Below are 21,173 nucleotides of genomic sequence, written 5' to 3'. Positions count from 1 at the left end.
AACTACAGCAGAATCTCAAGAATTTGAATTAAAGAGGGAAAGGAATAAAATTGCTGTTTTCAAATATATTGTAAATCCGAATGATTGAGAAGTGTTTTAAATATGGCAATCTGTACATCTTGTATACTTTTTTAAATAACTTTGTCCTGTTGAACCTCAAAATACTTCCTCTAAAACTTTTAAGACCAGGGCTACAGTGTTATTTTTCCTCCTCACTCTCTCACTTGCCTACTGAGAAGAGCTATGAGGAAGTCAGGTATCTTTATCATAAATTTTTGCTTAGTTAAATTTGCATGTTAAAAGTTCGTTGTATTTTTATTTCAGTTAAGATGTGATTTTTAGGTCATTGCTTCTCTCCTGTCTCCTTGTAGGCGTGGCTGTGCTGGAAGGTCCTATGTATGCAGTAGGAGGGCATGATGGCTGGAGCTATCTGAACACAGTGGAAAGATGGGACCCTCAGGCTCGCCAGTGGAATTTTGTTGCCACTATGTCCACTCCCAGGAGCACAGTAGGTGTGGCAGTGCTCAGTGGAAAGTAAGGAAATATTTAAAGTTCCAGTTAAAACACAATAAAAATTTATCAAGCGATATTACTGTCCAACTTAAAGATATATAGAAATAAATCATGAGAGAAATACTTTCAGAGTGATGTAAACAAACTTTAAGATAGTCTCTTTTTATGCTAGTTCTAAATATAAATAGCTCAACATTAAGTTAGTCTTTCATTCTAATGTGTAGATATTATAAATTTCTAATTATCATTTTGAGTGGCGAAATTTTATAAAAATATTCAATGTAGTCAAAATCCAGTGGTTTATGTAGCTTTAAAAGTATATGGTCTTTTTTATTTTGTTTTTGAAAAGTAATTAAAATCTTTATTATAGTCTCTCTAAGATGCTTAGGAGTCATTACATGTATAATGTACAGCAGAACTTCAAATGATCCCTCACCCCATCTTTCTCTCAGTGTTTCATATGTCATGAAGAGCTCTCCTCTTCACCCCTACTCCCAAAATCCCCCAGATAGTTCCCCTCAAAACTAGTCTTTGTTGAATCTAAAAGTTTACGGTCTTTTAGAAGTTGTGTACTCTCTCTCCGTGTTTCCCTGAATAATTCCTTCCATCTCTTCTACTGATTTATTCTTGCTTTTACTTCCTTTTTATCTCAATAAACTGCTGAAAACTGGAATGGACTTAGAAAGAAGTACTTTTTGCCTCTTGCCTGCTGTAAATAAACAGATTTGGGTAGAGCCACCACCAATAGTTCTTGGTAACTCAGAGGCTGACTACATGGTTTCTTTTGCAGGACTCTCTTTCGTAAAAATGAAGCCCTGCGTGGTTATTAAATAAAAGTTGTTTGTTGCATAGCTTTACTCACTTAAAATACTTTATCATCATTTCCAGAAAGAGGAAAGAATCAAGGTTAAAATACAGGTTTAAAATTATTTGTAAGATTGTTATTGATTATTAAAAGAAAAATGAGAAAATATTGGTGATATTTTTATATTTTATGACCTAAGATCTTGTTTCCTCAGGGCCTAATATTTTTGTTATTTTTTAGCACTCTTACAAGTGATGATAGAGAAATAGAAACCCATTTTTTAAATGCATCTGATCTCAGTACCCCTCCTCTCATTTGTTTTAGCTAAAGAAATAACTTCAAAATCCATCACTACATCTCTTTCCTAATTCCTGGTAGAAGAGTCAGCCACCAAAGAATATAGATATTGAAAAAAATGACTGTATCTGGCTAGAAATATTTATTTCTAATAGAGGACAAAAGAGTAAGTGCATTCTCTAAAACCTGACTTCCAGACCTACAGTACCCTGGACTTCTGGGCATAGAAGTATCTTACTTTCTTACCTTTTCTTGCACTCTAATGAGAATTCAATATTTCGGTCTTTAACCTACCTGAAGCACAATGTATTGAGTATAATTCTGAGACAACCTAATAATCGTATCAGAAGCTAAGGATACTTATCTACTAAACAGTAAGTTGATTTTGAGAGTACAGTCTGTCCTACATTGTGATTGTAACTGGTCTATTGGGATATCTCTCAAACTGGTCACTTTGCCCCTAACCTGAACTCTCTCCCTTTCATTCTTCATTTTAGAGACTCACCTAGTGTTCTACCTAAAACACAAAGAGGACCATGTCACTTCCCTGCTTAAAAGCTTTCAGTAGCTTATCTGATGAAGCCTCCTTTACAATCTTGCCTCTGTCTCCCTCTGTAGCCTCTGCTCTCTCCTCTTCCCATGCCTAATACACCTCAGGAGAACTAATCTATTTGTGAAAAATACATTGTTTCACACTCCTGTTGTCTTTTAACCCATACCATCTGTCTTAGAATGTTGTTCCCCCACTTTCCTACCTGGCAAACTCAGCATCCTTGAAACTTGCTCAAAAATCACCTCCAGAAGACCTTCTCCAATCCCCACTTTTGTCTTTTCATTCCTGCTACACTCATTGTCCATTCCATCCTCATCAATTTTACTGTAGATAATTTGTGTATAATTGTACTGCAACATGTACCACTCCATTATTGTAGTCTTTGACTAGTCCATCTCCTATAGCAGATCATGGTCCTGCATGACCTGGTCTGACTTTTTATTCCTGATACCTAGCACACTACCCAGCACATAAGTCTGAAGTGTGCAACCTTGCTGAAGAATATCCTGGTGCCAGTCAGATGCAGTGGTGCTTTAATCACTCCAAGGAGAGGATATGTTAATCCATCAACCAGCGTTTTCCTAAGCTTGCTCTAAAATAAAGTAACAATATTTTAAAATATTTTGTTAGTTTCCATTTTGGGGTACATATCCAGAATCTGGAAAAAATAGAAGTTGTTAATTTTTTTAAAAATAGGCCATTGATTGAAAAAATTAATTTTGTATCTTCTCTCTACCAGTCCTTTGTGATTTAGAATAAATCATTTCACTGTGCCTCATTTTTTTTAATCTGTAAAATGAAAAGCCTGGATTAACTGCTGTTTTTGTTATTTTAAATTACTTTACAGTGCTTCCTGATGAAAAACATAGTAGTTTCTTTAGGGAAGAACTGTTTTGATGTTTTATAAGTTTTATCTTAAAAATTTCAAAGTGTTAAGTTGCATTCCTACCATGTTTGACAGAAAGAAGCTTTACTTAGATTTCCAACTGCTCAGGCTTCTTTAAGCCACTGGCTTGCAAGTACTTTGGCAACAGAATCTCTCTTTCAAGTGAAATCTTGTAAAAACCTCAATACTTGAGGCAAATGGAAGTTCAAGTTTATTAAAAGCTTATTTTAAATTTATCACATGTTTGAGTTATAATGTTTACTTATAAAAATCAGTGTAGAAGAATAATCTGTTTTAAAAAACAAAGATTATTTCTATATCTTGTTTTGGTTTTGTTGTCTAGTATGAAGAAAATTCTGATTGACAGTTCTAAGAAGCTAAAAATGGAAATAGTTATTTTAACTACTAGAGCGATTTAATTGGAATCTCAGGAAATTCTTCAGTTAAATTGCTCAAGTGGTTTGTAGGTTTGTAGAAATTTTTTTTTCTAAGCTGAATCTCTACCAACCACTTCTATTCTTGATCATAATTTTTGAAGTCAGGCAAGACCTAAATCTTATTTTAAGATATATAGTATGATACTATCTCAATTTGACAAAATCTCTCTCTTTTTATTGTAGTAGTTACTGTCTTGGGGAAGAAAGTTGAGTTCTGAATCTTGCATGGCATTTAATTGAGCCAGGTGATATTTTTGAAAATGAAAACTACTTTTTAAACTTCAATTTCAAATGAACCATTTTGGGGACTTTCTCAAGTTCTCCACAGAGTCCTAGTCTTCGAATACAGTTTGAGAACCATTGCATGAGATAATGATTCATCAGGAAGTGTTACCAATAATACATTTTAGCCCTTAACATTAGCTCAGTATGAACACTGTACATTTAGCATCTCCTAAAATGCCATTTTCTAAAAGAGGGCCAGTGGAGACAGATTTATTTTTCCCCTTAAACACTTATACCATGTTTACCATGCGTCAGGCAATGTTCAAAATACTTTAAATTTGATCATCAATAATCGTGTGAGGCAGGGCTTATAGATTTTATGGATGATGTAATTCAGGCAGATGGAGATTAAATAAATTTTCCACAGTCACGGCTAGTAGGTGATAAGCAGTAGAACCAGGATTCAAACCCAGAGAGTTGGGCTCTGAGTTCGTGCTCTTAATCACTGTACTACACCACTTTTCACAAGGAAGAATTCGCTATCAAGAAGGTAGGATGCCTTGAAGCCTATTATAGTATGTGTGTGTGTGTACATGTATTTTTAGTTATTGACATCTTCTGGTTATTGATACCTTCTAATATTCTGTGATACATATTTAAATAATTATTCTGCTAAGTATTAAAGATGAGGACAGTTTAATGTTAAGAACAGTAGCACAAAAAGTAGTTTTAACAAATAAAATTTTTAACAGATTAAAGTTTCAAATAAATTTCAAATTGCATACTGTTGATACAGTATAAATTTGGAACAAAATACTGCTACAACCATATTTTGCTGTTTAAGATATGGTCATCTTAAGAACCAGTTGAGGGGCATAGGTACTTCATGAATTAAAATTATGAAATCTGTCTTTTAAATAATGTATATTTAATCATAAATAGAGTTTTAATGGGCAGAAATTTGACATAGTTGAAGTATTATTTCTTGAGAATAAAAAATAACTAAACATTAACAAAGGCATCCATAAATTCAAAATGTATGTGTTTTTGTACAAATAGTGAACTGAATTTGTTATTCTTTCTTAAAAACTGATAGAAAAAATATCTACAAAGAGCTTCCCAAGTAAGCAGCAAATATAAGATTTTTATGCTTAATAAAAAATATTCAGATGTTCAGATATTTTAAATATTTTATGTATATTTTAAGCTCAGAATAAAAAGACTTTTAAATTAGTGCAGTATATTGATTGAGAATGAATTAAAATTGATTTACAAAAATTGACTTACATATTTATTTTAGATAATATAGTGTGTTAATGTCCTAAACATTGCCTAGGAGATCAATACATTTCAGTCTATAGTTTTATTCTCATATTTTACTGTTACAAGTATATCCCAGAGGACAGTTGACTGTACAACTGTACATTAATATAACTCTTATCCTTCTTCTGCTTCTTACTGTGTGACCATGTGCAAGCCTCTTAATCTCCACGAGCCCCAGTTTCTTCACCTGTGAAACAGGGATATAAATGGTTTGTCATAGCGTCATTGTAATGATTAAATTAATGCATGTAAAGTGCCTCGCCTGTGGTAAGTGCTCAAAGAAGGTTAGTTTCTTTCCTTTATCGCCAAGTCCTATCTTAGCTATTTAAGAAATGCCATGGTATATTTATACACCATATTTTATCTATTCTAAGACTCATTTTAACATCTCTAAAATTGCGATGCATTTTACAGTCAATGGTAGCATGTGAAACAGATGGCAGCTGTGAAAAAGTTGTCATTGCTTTCATGTGAGTTTGTTATCTTTTTTATGTCTGTACAGAATAATATATGATATATACATGTGCTGCTTAATTGGTGACACACCTTTCTTAATGTCACATAAATTGACAGTGTATCTTCTAACTGACGTCATCTTAAATCCAGTTAAATACCATAATAACCTCTGTCTTAAGCATAACAAAAGCACTGTCTCTTAGTTATCATTCTGTTTGTTCTTTTTTACAGACTTTATGCAGTTGGTGGTCGTGATGGAAGTTCTTGTCTCAAGTCAGTAGAATGTTTTGATCCTCATACTAATAAGTGGACACTCTGTGCACAAATGTCAAAAAGGCGAGGGGGAGTAGGTGTCACGACCTGGAATGGACTGCTGTATGCTATCGGAGGCCATGATGCTCCCACGTCCAACTTGACTTCCAGACTCTCAGACTGCGTGGAGAGGTAAATTCCTGTGAAGGAAAACTAGGAATAAAAAGACAAATATAAGCCTCTGCCACTTCCACACAAACTGGTATTCTTTGTTGAGCAGCCACCATGGGCAAGGTGGTTCCTGAGGAGCTTTGTAAACATCGTGCTTTCTGTCTGCTCAGGCCGTCTCTCGGTCTGTCTCCAGCAGCCTGTTCAGAGTCTTCTCTCAAACTTTAGAATTGCTTATAGAATTTATTAATCGAATCATATGACAAACACTTATTGTGTACCTATTTTGTACTGGACATTGTACCTAATAAGGAAAGGAGTTTGATGAATTTCACAGCAAATGAATTAGGAGCTAGAGGCCAAATAAAAAGTGAAAAGGAGAGGGACACTTCTGACATATTTTTATATAAAGTGAGGTAACATGAAATAACAAAATGAAGGGCTAATAAGGCTTAAAAACTTGAACAAGTCATCCTTGTTCAAAACTCAAATATAGGGCCAGGTAAAGAGCCTGATGTCACTGGAAGCTCTGGACAGCGGTTCAGGCTCCCATCTGCTGTGTTTAATGGAATGGAGAGAGCTGAAGGGATTTAAGAGGTAGAGTCAATAGGAGCATGTGTGAACACTCCAGAGGAAAAGGAATGCTTCATTCAGTCAAGTGGATGGCGGCCACTGTCACTAGAGAACAGAGTGATGGAGAGAGTGGCAGGAAAGGAGTGAGAGGAGGTAGGGGCAGACCATGTAGAGTCTTTCAGCCTTACTAAGGATTTTGGACTCTAAAGAGCAGTGGGAAGTTAATGAATGTGTGTGTTATATTATTTAATAAATTATAAATGACCGAACAAGAAGTGAAATGAAGGTTTGCTGATGACAACAGGTACTTTCTATGAAATGATAAGTAGAGTTGGTTGGTGGTTTTTGAAAAAGCGGGGAAGTTACACATGCATTTCACCTGTGTTCAGGAGAAAATAATTCAGACTATGCTTGTTACCTGTTATAATCCAGGAAAAAAAATATGGAAGTCTTTAAATACCTTGTGCCATAAAATGCAGGCTGCACCCAGTGAAAAGTTGTTCACTGATACAAGAAGTATTGGAAGCAATATAGATCATCTTAGCATGATGTTTCTGCTCTTAGACAGACAATTCTGGGCAGTTCTACTTAACATACTTCATGAAATGAATAGGAAACTCCAAAAATGGAGAGTTACAATGTTTGAGACTGTAAGTCATCTTAGCTGGAGCTTCATATAATGGTTTCCTCAAATTTTTGGTAGGCAACCTAAAACCTTAAAGCAGTTGTAAACATTTACATTAGCTCTTTTTACTAGTTTAAGTGTTATGCATATGCAAAATTATAAGTTAAAGTTTTCAGGAGAATATTGATATTTTTCTCTAAAACTATGTTCAAATGTACTTTATATAGCAGATAGTAAGACATAAGATAGGATTAAAGGACAAAACTATTTTTATGTCAAACATTGTGGGAACAATGTCAGTTCCAGTTCTAAAATTTTCTTTCAGATATGATCCCAAAACAGATATGTGGACTGCAGTGGCATCTATGAGCATCAGCAGAGATGCTGTGGGGGTGTGTTTACTTGGTGATAAGTTATATGCTGTCGGAGGGTATGATGGACAGACTTACCTTAATACAGTGGAAGCTTATGATCCCCAGACAAATGAGTGGACCCAGGTATGGCCTTTCATTTTTCCATCATGACACTTACTCTGTTTTTGTTAAAACAATTCTGTTGGTAAAACAGATCTCTCAATTATGTCCAATATCAAAATATATAGCAGAAATATAGTAAAATCATCTCTTAATTAAATATAAGAAAACAGAGGGAATGTTTAATTTTATAGTATAGTTAAAATCCAGAACAGAGGTAGTTCTAAAGTCTAAGTTAATACTCAGAGAAATTACTTGTTTGTTTTTCTTTTTTTTTTTTTTCTTTTTATTGAGGTATAGTCAGTTACAGTGTGTCAGTTTCTGGTGTGCAGCATCATGCCCCAGTCATGCATACACACACACACACACACACACACACACACACATAACACATATTCACTTTCATATTCTTTTTCATTAAAGGTTATTAAAAGATATTGAATGTATTCCCTGTGCTATACAGAAGAAATGTGGTTTTTATCTATTTTAATATATAGTGGTTAACTTTTGCAAATCTTAATCTCCCAAATTTGTCCCTTCTCACCCTCTTTTCCCCAGTAACCATAAAATTGTTTACTATGTCTGCAAATCTGTTTCTGCTTTGTAAATGAGTTCATTACTGTCCTCTTTTTTCTTTTTTTTTTTTTTAAGATTCCACATATGAGTGATATATGGTATTTTTCTTTCTTTCTGGCTTACTTCATTTAGAATGATGATTATTATCATTATTATTATTAGCTGCCACCGTTTGCTTGCTGAGAATTGATGAGATGTTCTAGCACTGATAGAGCTGATAGGACCACAGGAAGGCTGTATAACTAAGGGAGGGGAGATTGTGGAAAATAAGAAACAAAGATGGTAGTCACAAAAAAATGAACAATAATTTTTACATACTCATACCACTGATATATGGGAGCAGATCAAATGTCTGGTCATAACCTAATTAAAGATGGGAATCCTAAATTACATTAACAGGTGAGAAACTTGATCAGCAAGCTTATTAACAGGAAGAATTCTGTCTATGTCTGGGCAATGCCTAGCACTTCTAAGAAAGATCTTTTGAGATCTTTGTTTCCATCATCACCAAGAACAGAACCATGAATCTTGTACCTCTGGCACCCAGTTTAGTATCTAGTATACAGAAGACACTGAAATGTTTAATTGAGCCAAGGTTTTCCTATATACAAGGAGCAACAGTAACTGCTGTCAAGAAAACAAAACTTAGGAGAATTCCTGCTGTCATAGAACTTAACTGCTTAGGTGAGAGCTGCACGTTTAAGGGGAGGATCCACCCTGTGCAGCAGCTGGTATGAAGTGCCCCGTGGTACAGGCAGTGAGCGCATAGGAAATCAAAGAGAAGAAAGAAAACGGGTGTTGAGAAGGTTTCATTGAGAAGAAGTGGGATTTAATTTAAGCCTTAATGAGTCAATCCAATTCAAAAAAGTAAAAGGAAAGGGGAAGTTTGTATGAGAAAACATGAAAAAAAATGTGACTAAAGCAGAAATACGCAGGCTATATTAAGGAAGTATGGCTGGTTATAAGGCTCCATGCTTGAGAAGAGTTGGAGTTCTTATGGAGAGGAAGGCTGGATTCAGGATGGAGGTCTGTGATGGTCAACCTTAAGAGGTTGGTAATAAGAAACCAGTGGAGACTTTTAACCAAGAGAGAGATGCAGTAATAGAAAGTCCATGTGTCAGCAGCTGGGGACAGAGTAAGTTGGATTAGGAGCAAGGGAAATGAAGGTTGGGTGAAAGGAAAACATTTAGAAGGTTGCTTCTGTTGTAAGGCTTGAGGTGTTAAATATATGGATGGATTCAAGAGATGGTACCAAGTCCTGTCTGTTCTTTCTTTATATGCTTTCTGGCTTGTATAGAGATGCAGCTTCTGATGAAAACAGCAAAGGAAAGATCAGATAGCATCTTATTAGATAATGAAATAGAGCATTTAAAGAGAGGAGAGAGGGTTTCAACAGTGTAAGAAAGAATGAAGAAAATTTGTCATTCATGAAGTTGTCAGGACCTTTGAGAATGTGATAGTAGCAGAAGCCACCACCCAGTGTAAAAAGTAAAGAGAAGAATAAAAGTAAATGTGGGAGCTAGAGGGGTGTACAATTTTTAAATGATGATAGAAAGTTAACACTTACTGAGTGCATTTTATGTACCCAGCTCTATTCCAAGCACTTGTCATTAAAGAACTTATTAAATCTTCTCAACAACCCTGTAAGGTAAATACTATTACTTTCCCATGATATTGCATGAGGGGTCTGAGACAGAGAGATTAAATAGCTGACCCAATATTGCACAGTAGATAAATGGGAGAGTTAGATTTGAGCCTAGGGTCTTTTTCACAATAGAGATGAGGACAAGAGAGTTGAAAGAAATTCAAGACCAGAAGGAGAAAGCAAAATTGAAGGGCACTTTCCTGAATGTAGGACAGGAAACAGAATTGAGGGCAAAGGCTGGTACTCCTCAGACTGGAGGAAACGATCTTACCTTCTAAGACTGGAGAGAAAGATGAGAATATGAGTATAAAGGATATAAAGTGTTTTAAAATGAAGAGAAGGATAGAAAAAGAGACTTAGATTGTATGACTGTGATCTTGTTTCTTTCTTAAGTGAGCTCACTCAGTGAAGGGTTGAGAAAGCATAATTTGAGGGCTTCAACTATGGAATTTCATTAGAAACCACGTGGCCACCTACCGTCAGTCTCCCACCATGGCGGAAGTAGTTGTGAATGACAGCAAAGGAACCCCAAAAGAGACAGAGGAATCTTTTTCTGAGATGTATTTGATTTAAGCCACAAGGAAGTCGATTGGCCAGTATTTCAGATTTGGTATTACAGATAATTAATACTTTATGCTGAGTCACTCTGTATCAGAATTAATAATATGTGACCACATAGCTCTTTGGTCTGCAAGCCATCTCTATTACTATTTTAAAGCACCTAAATGTGAACTTATAACCATAGTATCTGAAGAATAAATGTTTTCCATTTAATGTTCCAACAAATGGACAAGAGGACATTTGTACAGGGAATGAAATGAGATGACCAAGTCTTAAGCCACCACCCACTCCACTACCAGCCTTGACCCACATCAGGAAGTGACTGCATTGTATTTAATGAATTCTCCAAACTATACTTTCTAGCTGGTTTTCATAACAACAGCAACTATTCACAATGTAGAGATTTTAGTGTCTTGGGTGTTTTGAGGAAAGCTGTTAATTTCAAGCAGACATTTTGATTTAATTGACATAGAGATTACTTCTAGAATACTGTAAGTATATATGGTTTTAAAATAGGTTATTAGTTCAAGGAGATATAACAGTGATCAAAACCAAAACAACTGATTCAGATGAAGAACAACTAAGAATTCTCTTACAATTGAAGTTGGATGTGTTCTTAAAATCTACTCATTGGTGCAGGGTGCAGGTGTCAAAATGATTAAGAAATCTTTTTTTTTAATAACATCTTTTTAAGCACTATTCTCATGTATTTTTATCTTATTTTATTGAGAGGGAGGTAATTAGGTTTATTTAATTACTTTTTCAGTGTAGGTACTGGGGATTGAAGGATTGAACCCAGGACCTGGTGCATGCTAAGCACACACTCTACCACTTGAGCTGTACCCTCCCCCAAGAAATCATTTTAATATCACGTATTTGACAAAAACACTTTATGACATACCTCCATATACATAAGTACAAAACAAACTTTCTTAATACATTATATTAGTCATCTGTTCTCAAATGCCAATTTGGTGGGGGTGATTAGGTTTATTTTCATTTATTTATTTGTTTATTTTTTAATGGAGGTACTGGGGATTGAACCCAAGATCTTGAGCATGCTAAGCATATGCTTTACCACTGAGCTATACCCTCCCCCCAACAAATGCTAATGTTTTAATTCTCTTAGGTCAGATACATAGTTTGCTGTGCATTCTTACTGTGTTCAAAGTAGCCCTTTAAAAAGTATCCTTGCCCACACTTAGTTTCACTGTGAATTTCCCAGTGTCTAGAGTACTCAAAAGACAAAGATTTAAGAATTGTTCCTTATCCATAAGTGACGATTATGTTTTGTCCCCTTTCACTTGCACTTCTCACTGTCATAGAGTTTAGTCACTAGGTTTGTTTCCACTCCTAGGGAGTTGGATGGGTGGTATTTATTATTCATTCCCTCCACTAAAAAGGAGTAGAGTGGGTTTACACTTTCCAGCCATGTGGAGAAGGTCAGCAATAAATATGAACTTAGCGGTTCCTCCAGAGGAAGCAGATCGTGGGCATACGGTGTATTTGTGTGCTCTCTCTGCAACAGCACTTCTGTTACCCGGCCTCTCTGGGTAGTACCTGGTATTTTCTCCATGGTAGTCACAAAGTTACTTTAGGTATTTAGCATTCCCTCACATCCATATTGTGCATCATTTTGGCCAAAATAGGGTTTCATGTAGAACAATTCGAGAGCTATTAAGAAAAAAGATCACCCTTAAAGAGAAGTGAATACTAGATAATTATGTCCTATACCCAAACCAGTTTAGTTGGTGAAGCTTTGGCATCAGGAGGGAGGTCCTGTTCAGAAGGAACAGGGCCAGCAGTGAGGATAGAGCAGCAGGGTGGGGGCAGCAGCTCTTTTGCCTATAAGTACAGACCGTTTCAGTGTTGCACCGACTAGTGTGGTATTATCAGCGTTTTTACCTACAAACCCAACACCTATGTTTTTTTTTGTTTGTTTTTTTTAGGTTGCTCCACTGTGCCTAGGAAGAGCTGGGGCTTGCGTTGTGACTGTAAAATTATAACTTAGTGCTTTGTTTTCTAAATGAAGATATCATCTTCCTTTATGAATTTAGTATAATTATTCTACTATCAATGGGTATGTTTTTAGTAAATTAGCAAGGCCGCATTCCTGGGCACAAAGTGCCTGATCTCTAAGTGAAGATGTTAAAACAAAGGAGGAAAGAGCGGACAAACCAGGATTAAATATTTTCGTTTCTTAGTAAATCAAAACTGCAGCTGGTGGCTTGTGAACATATGTTCCTGATACAAAATATGAGGACAAATGCACTGCTTCTGAACACAACCCAGTGCTAACTGGGAGTTTCGTTTCTTAATAATCAAGCACATTTCACTCACATGATCTAGGCTGCTTTTATTACAGTGCTAATACAGCGGATTAAAACTTGTAACGTTTTACTTCGTAACTTTATCATACATGAGTTACAGTAATTTTTATTTGTTTGTTTAACCACAACCACTGTTTTAATGACATACTGAAGACTATGCATTTAATTTTTCTCAGAAATAGCTGCCATATATGTGCTTTGGTTGAGGATTGTATTTCTAGAATTGGCTTAGTCCAATGAATAAAGAAAAACGTTAAAGAGTTAAAACAACAATGACCAAATAAAAACTGGATAGGATCTTTGGGATCTATTTAAACATTCATTCCGTCTAGATTCAACAAGAACTCCATGTTATGATATTCTTAAATTGGAATTGAAACATGGTGTTTGCATTAAATTTAAGATATGCAGTTTTATGTGGAGAAAATACATGTTCTATGCCCTCTAATGTTCTTTCACCTAATTAGTATTTAATTATGTGGATTTGCTTTCTTTTGTATTATTAAAAATGTTCTGATTTTGTCTTTTGATATTGACAGAATTGTATGGCTGTTCCTCTTTTCTCAAGTCTGTGTTTGCGCCCCTGCCTTGTTTCTTACCTTTTGCCACAGTTAGTAATCCTTTGTGCTTCTTTGTAATCAAACAGTTTGGGGGGAATGGGTTTACTGAATGTTTGAAAAATAAGTTTAAAGTTTATTACCCAAAGTTTTGTACATTTGTAAGCTCTTAATTACACATGTGAATGTTAATATTCTCAGTGAATTATTTATTGTTTGCAAAAAATGCACTGGGCAGTAACATTTTACGATAAATCTTTTAAGGTATAAGTCATTAACTTACATCTTAATATAAAGTGAGTACAAACTAAATTCCCATCTTTTAAAATACTATATTGTGGTTAATGTGTTTTTTATTTTGTATCAAGGTAACCTTTCTTTTAGTTGCTTCTTTTAAGAATTAAAACAAACTTTTTTTTAGCTGATTTTGAATGCTCATAAAGTATTTCTACCTTTGAAACCAAGAAATTTAGTACTTCTAGTCCCAAAACAAATTCCATGGGCATTTTACTGATGTGGCCACTAAGAAAATAATAGTGATAGTGACAAATATGTTAATATTTCATATATTCATTATACTGTGGATATAAAGTCAGTTATTTTCCTGATAAAGAGGGATCAGCTGTAGAATATATTTACAAATTTAGGGTAAGGGAGAGAAGAGGAAAAGGTGTAAGAAACAAACAAGAATTCCCAAAGCAGAAACATACCAGTACATCCCTTCTTGACTTAGAGACTTAGACCTGTGACTTGAAAAGAAAATGCTTCTACTTGTGATCATTTCTCATCTCCACTCGCTTGTTCCCTGCACCCTCAGTGGAGCCAGACTCACCTCAGCGTAAAGGAACTGATTCTCTTCTCTGAGGATCTTCCTTTCCTTTACAGGATTCATTAGAACAGTCCCTTTGATTTTCTACCCCATTTGAGGGCCCCTCTAATGCAGTTTTGTAGTCAGTAGGATGTGCTCTCCTGGATACTAGTGAAGACAGCACTTCTTCTCTAGTGACAGAGCATTTGCCAAAACATTTATTCCACTCCTAGTCTGGGATCTTATAAATCTAGAGGAAAATACTGCTCTTTCTTGTATGCATCATCCAGCATTGCTGCCTTGACTTTTGCTGTTAACTTCTCCATTGACATGTCTTGCTGCTCTTTATTTTAACACCAGTTAATGACCACCACATGAAAAATAATACTTGCTAGTAATTATTGAATGATTATTATGAACTAGCAACCAAGGTTTTTGCATGCATTAATGCACTTAAACTTCATAACAACTTTATGAGGTAAGTTCTATTATTATTCCCCCTTTATACAGATAAGGAAACTGGGGCAAAGAGAATTAACACCCAGATTTATATATAAGAAGATTTATATATTTATATAAGATTTATATATAAGAACTAAGTGGCAGAGCAGGGATTTGAATGCAGACAGTCTGGCTCGGGAGTCCTTTATCACTCCTGCTTCTAGGTAGAAAAGAAGTTTTATTTTATGTGAGAAATTATTTGTTTTAATAAAAAGAAAAGTAAAGGAGGTTTATGCCTTTTAGAAGTAAAATTTATTAGTCACACTCTTATCAGAAATTTTTGGTTCCTTAGTATCAGGGGGAATTTTGTCTAAATCTCTTACAGAATTTTATATACATTTTGCTTTAGAGAAGTAAATGCAAGAAAACATATTTAAAGTTTTATATGAAATATTAGATAAATTGCATGGTGTTTTGGATGAATGAACCATAAACAAATTCATTCATCAAAAATACACTTTGCTGCCACAAAGCAGATAACCTAGATGAAATGGACAAATTTCTAGAAACACAAAATTACCAAGAAGAAAAAAATCTAAACAGACCTATAGTAAGGAAGAGATCGAATCAATAATCCAAAAACCTCTCAACAAACTACAGAACCAGAATTTGGGTTGACAAATACAGACTGTATACTATGACAGACTAAGATTCGCTGCAGGAATACAGGGATAGTTCAACATACAAAAATCAATCAATGTGATATACCATGTAGTAGAATGTGGGGAGCTCAGCCTGAAGAAACCAGAACAGTGCCATGAAAATAAAGCTCTTTGTTATTTAAAAAAAAAAAAACAGAATGAAGGGGAAAAGAAACAGAATGATCATCTCAATTGATAAGAAAAAGCATGTGACAAAAATCAACACCTTTTCATGGTAAAAGCAAACTAGAAGGAGAATGGAATGTCCTCATCCTGTTAAAAGGTGTTCATGAAAAACCCACAGGTTACAACATACTAAATGGTGAAAGATTGAAAGGTTTCTCTGAAAGTTCAGGAAAATGCCCACTCCGCTAGTCAACATTATACCAGAAGTTATAGGCAGAGCAATTAGGCAAGAAAAAATAAAATAACAGGAATCTCAATTAGAAAAGGAGAAGTAAGATTCTCTCCATTAGCAGCTGACATGATCTGACATATTAAAAATCCTAATGTTTTCAAGGTTCATCCATGTTGCAGCAGGTATCAGTACTTCATTTATTTTTATGGCTGAAAAATGTTCCGCTATATGTATGTACATCACAATTTGTTTATCCATTTGTCAACTCATGGATATTTGGGTTATTTCCACTTTTGACTACTGCGAATAATGCTGTTATGAATATTTGTGTGGAAGTTTTTGTTTGAACACATGTTTTCGGCTTTTTCTTTTTTTTTTTTTTTTTTTTTGGTATGTAGCCTGGGTGAAATTGCTGTCTTATAGGGAAATTCTATGTTTAGAATGATGCCATTTATATGAAATACCCAAAATAGTCAAATTCATAGAGACAACCAGTGTCTGCGAGGAAGAGGGAATAGGGGATGAACACGGGTTTTCCTTCTGGGGTGATGAAACTGTTCTAGAACTAATTAATGGTGTGGTTACACAACTTGACGAAAGTACTAAATGTCACTTATGGTCAATTGAGTGCATATTTTACAACAATAAAAAGTTTTACTAGGTACATTACAAATTGTTATTTAAATGTCATAGCAATATATATAACTAGGAGTAAAACTCTGCATTTATATACATTCCAAGGAGAATTTTTAAAAGTGTAATTTGCAAGTAAACAGATGTTTTAAAAATCTGACAGAAAGGCTCTTTAGATTTTAATTCTGGTCTAAGAAGAGAGTGAGAAACAATGACAAACCTAAGGGGAAAGTTTGATTGGCAGCTCTTCCCCAATGCTTGGTACACAACTGGCATTCCATAAATGTTTGTTGAAAGTCAAGACCAGTATCTTTTCATAAACTCTGTATAATGTTTGAAATTGTCGATAATATCTTAATTCTTACTCAGGAACAAACATTCAGTAAAATGATATATAATTTTACTATGAACTAGATTATAAATTCCCATGGAATATTTTCATTCTATTTTACTTTTTCAATTGGAGTAAAACAAAAATCAAATGCCATGAGAAGTTAAAGCCTAGTTTTGGCATTTCCTCCCTCTGGATCTCAGATACCTTTATCTTTATAAGACTGCACCGTCTGATGGGAGACTCCCCCATCAGAGACTCTGTCCTTACGACTAAGGACTGAGAAAGTATGATGTTTATTTTTTATCTTCTCCGGGGCCTCAGCGACTCTGGTATCTCGTGAATTGCTTAAAGATGTGCGGTATTGATTGATGTAGGTATCAGCATCGTGACCAGACTTTACCGCCACCCTATTTTCCCCCAGCCCTGGGTAATTATTTCCTTTGGGCTAATGAGGTGCATCTAGAGAGGGAAGCCAGGGAAGCTTGGGAACCATATTCAGTGCCCTAGGTCTCTGCCCAGGCTGGTTGGTTTCATTTGATGAGATTTCTTTTGGATTAAAAAAAAATTATATTTAATTGATGTGTTTTAAAGTAGCTTTATATTAGTGAGTGACTAATACTAGTATAATGTTTGTGCCTTTAAAATAACTAAGGTAAGCTGGGAAGGCACACAGTGACTCAGTGACCATTTGATTGTGCTAAATGGTAGCATGCTCAGGGTATTAAAGTTACCATGAGTATACTATGTTTCAAAACTATTGACTGTTTATTTTATTTTTCTGAATAAATTCTCAGAAAATTCTATTGTCACTTCTAAAAAAAAGTAAACATTCTACTTGAAATTAAAAAATAGAATCAACTAAATTTTAAAAATAGTTTTCCTTAAAGTTATGCATCTTTATAAATCTGAAATACATGGTAAACTGGGCAGTTCAAAAGTGACATTGATGGGGTAAATTCTGTGGAAGGAAAGAAGTCCTTGCTTAGTGGTGGCTGAAGCCATGAGGTTAGAAGCTGTCATTCAAGAGCTGTCTGGGTCAGGGACAGAAGAGCTGCTGCACTGCATGTGAACTTCAGAGAAAGAAAATGCTGGGAAATAAGTTTAGCAAAAGCTGACCTACTTATCTGTCTGATTCTGTATCAGAAACTCAGCAGCAGAGCTACAGAGAAGGACTGAGGGAGTTAGTTAATCCAGTGGAGAATTCATTTATCTCAGAAACTTTCTGATCAATAAGGCATTGAGCAAATCAGTCGGGAGACTAAACTCTTACACGATAATAGATCATAACACAAAGGAGGAGAAAGAATGTTAGTTTCTTAAGGGCATGTACTGGGGTGTATTACTGTGTCCCCTGCAGCACTTAGCGTGTGGTCTACTGTTAAACCTTCGCGTAATAGGCTCTTGCTAATTACTTGTTGAATATAAATATCAAGTAGACTAGGTCCCTGAGGTAAAACACCTCAGAGGTATTGGAACCTAGGTTTACAGTCAGGCAGATTCTGAATCTCAGAACAACAACAACACATTATGAGATTTCTTTGTTCACATATGGAGGTGGGTGAAGGTAAAATTAGAAGAGGGGTGCAAAGCACTAGCATGGACATGGAAAACCAGAATATGTTCAGGAAGTAAGGAGCAGCCCTGGTGAGCTGACTGCAGCATCAGATACGTGCAGAGGAGTCGAGGGAAGTGTCAGCTAATTTATTGTTTTATTCAAATTAAGGATGACACTTACCCTTCTATCTGTGCATGACTCTAAAATAACATGGAGAAGCCCCAGATGGTCATAATAACGGCCAGAGATGCAGTCTGCACACAGGCCACCGTCTACTCCCTCCCCTGCTCTTCCCTCTGACCTTATTTAAACAGCCATATGGACCACTTAAACAGCTAAAGTATGTTAACTAAATGATCTATTTTCTCTTCTCCCAGCAAGATTATGACAGATTTTCAAATGTCACAGGCATTTTACCCAATATTTGGGTGGTAGGAAATGTTTATAATAATTTCTCTGCATTATATAAATTCTTCATAATAAGAAATCGTCATTGTGAAGATGGTACTAGATGATTGCTTAGGTCCCTTTCAGCTCCAGTAGTCAGTAATGCAGGTTGAGTATCATCTGACCCTGTCTTGACATTGGTACCCACCAGATATAACATCTTGGGATTTCCATCCCAGACGGAATCCAGAATGCTACAAAAGTTATCCATCCCCCATTGCTTGAACTACCTAGTCCAGTGATTCTCAACCATGGCGTCATGTTAGGATTACTTGAAGAACTCTTAAAATACCTAAATGCCTGGACTCTACCCCAGATACGGGCATGTCAGCCCCAGCTGGAACCCAGGTGAGTATGTGCATCCATACCAAGAAACATTCCTTTTTGAAGGCCAAAATTAAGAGAAAAGTAGCCAATTCAAGGTTACACTTCAGCATCTAGGTCAAAAGAGTAAAGGTGGAGAAACTACAGGTCTGAGGTCAGCACACTGCAGGCCATAGGCCGAATCTGTCTGCTGTTCATTTTTGTAAATAAAGTTTCAGTGGACACAGACACGCCAGTTTGTTTGAATATTGTCTCTTGCTGCTTTTCTGCTATGACAACCTAGTTGAGCAGTTGTGAAAGAAACCATATCTTTCTCTTGATGTTTACAGAAGAAGTCTGCCAACCTGTGCCTCGAGGAGCAGTCTTCATCACCTAGGAAATGAGGCCTCTGAGGATGGAAATGAGGAAAATAATTACCTAGCAAAGAAAACGGTAAACCAAGGTGGAACTCCCAACATCAAGAAAGGGATTGAAAAAAGACAGAGCGAGGATGAAAGGCTGAGGAACAAGGCCTTGAGCTCGGCCTGTCAGGCCTCCCCACCAAGTCTCTAAGAAAGTCTACTCTGGGCCTGAGGGCAATTAGAGCCTTTCTTAGGTGTTGAAGCGTCTGAATGAAATTGGGCTAAAAGCTCATGTTTTATTCAGTTGCCTCCACCTTGGTAATTTGTTGAATATAGGGAGGTTGAGTCCCCTTGATTATGTAGTGGACAGTGTGCTGAGCACTTTGTATATGTTAATACATTTCATCTTTACAATAGCCCGATGAAGTAGATATGATTATTCCCACTTAACGATGTCGAAACTAGCTAGTAAATAATAGAGCAAAATTAAAAAACCAACCAGACATGTATGACCTTAGAGCCTTTAAAAAAAATCTTTGCAGGATTGCCACATGGAGGTGAATTTTAGCTGTCTCGATTACATAGGATGATACATATTTGATGCCAAAATCAGATATTGTGATAGTGCCCTCATCACATCTGTGCTACCTGTTAAGTTTTTACTTTTAATGAGTAGGAACAGGCTGGGTAGTCCTGTATACCCTACACATACACACACACACACACACACACACACACACACACACACACCTTACTAAGTACCTTTCTGTGGTGAGAGGACAAAAGAAGGGCGTTTTGTAAGGATGGCATATTCAGTGTCCTGGGTACAGAGAAGGATTGTTGTTGTTCATAGAGTGAAGAGCAAGGATGCTGAGTAGAGCAGTAATGGACGGAAATGAGAAGAAGAGGCATTAGTAGAAAGTCATAAATCAATTATGAGAAGTTTAGTATATTTTAAGAGAGACAAATGCTTCAAAATTCTAAGGATATGAGGAAGATGCTTCTGTAGCTATGATATATTAGTCAGGGTCCAGTCAGGAGACAGACACCACATAATCATTTGAACAGGGAAGTGCTGATATAAAGAATCATGTGCTTTAATAAAGGATTGGACTCATGAAGGATTGGTTATTAAGGTCTGGGATTTGATTCTGCCTATTTGCAAATTAGTAACTTAGCCTGATAATGTTTCATGGATGCTGGCAGAAGACACAAAATTCCTGGATCAGAGACAAGGGGCTTTATTACTGAAGCACAGAAAGCAGCATGACTATCATCTTTGGGTTAATTCCCCTTGCCTCCCAAGTTCCCTAGAAGCAGCTTGGAGGATCCCAGGTGGGAAGTCCCCTGACATGAGGAATCTCCTGCCTTTGGAGTAAATGGTAAACAACCCTAAATTTAAGCTGTGTCTCAAATTTTAAACTTAATGTGTACTATTTATTACTCCTCCCATGATCTGATTCCCTTGTTCAGCCTCAATTAAACTTCAGATTCAGAAGTTCAACAGAGACGTGGAAGTAAATCTCATGTTCTAACAAAAGGTCAACTGAGAGAGGCAAAGTGATGTTCTCTTCCTTTTCTGCAGGAACTAACAATAACAACAAAACCGGCTCTGGCCATCTTAGACTATGACATAGCAGACTATGGACCTTTCCTTGGAGAAATGGGAGGGAGAAAAAAAAAGAGCTACTAAGTACTGGAAGGAAAAAAAAATGATTTATAGGGGATATCACAGAGCTGAACAGAGATGGGGAAAATAAAGAATAGTAGTTCGTAGTTCATGAGCGTGATGATTGGGTGCTCATGCACCTGTGTGACATGTGCCTCCCTCGAACCTTGTTACAAGGTTGGCACATTACCCATCTGACATGAGAAAAAAAAAAAGAATAGAGGATGAAATATTAAGATTTACATGGCTTTTGAAAGTAAAAAACAATAGAGAATTAATCTAGTAAAATAAAAACAATAAATAATTT

At 35.9% G+C, this 21,173-nt stretch overlaps 1 protein-coding gene and 1 non-coding gene across 5 annotated transcripts in view; both read left to right on the top strand.

The window, feature by feature from the left end:
• The window catches only part of KLHL5 (kelch like family member 5), a 71,095-nt gene extending 57,648 nt beyond the window's left edge, over nucleotides 1–13,447 (top strand). For all 4 annotated transcript variants that reach the window (XM_031435900.2, XM_031435895.2, XM_010980389.3 and 1 more), the window contains 4 exons: nucleotides 372–534; nucleotides 5,727–5,939; nucleotides 7,439–7,610; nucleotides 12,318–13,447. In XM_031435900.2, coding sequence (XP_031291760.1) covers nucleotides 372–534; nucleotides 5,727–5,939; nucleotides 7,439–7,610; nucleotides 12,318–12,374 — 605 coding nt within the window. In that variant the 3' untranslated portion in view covers nucleotides 12,375–13,447. The remainder of the gene's footprint in view (nucleotides 1–371; nucleotides 535–5,726; nucleotides 5,940–7,438; nucleotides 7,611–12,317) is intronic.
• A 7,515-nt stretch (nucleotides 13,448–20,962) lies between these two features.
• Nucleotides 20,963–21,066, top strand: LOC116149084 (small nucleolar RNA U13). The gene has a single exon (XR_004132695.1). It is a non-coding gene; the product is annotated as a small nucleolar RNA U13 (small nucleolar RNA).
• Nucleotides 21,067–21,173: the final 107 nt, after the last annotated feature.

Source organism: Camelus dromedarius, chromosome 1 (assembly GCF_036321535.1).
Source record: "Camelus dromedarius isolate mCamDro1 chromosome 1, mCamDro1.pat, whole genome shotgun sequence".
Taxonomy (NCBI): Eukaryota; Metazoa; Chordata; class Mammalia; order Artiodactyla; family Camelidae; genus Camelus; species Camelus dromedarius.
Note: the sequence above shows the minus strand (reverse complement) of the source record. Positions and strands in the feature narration are given on the sequence as shown.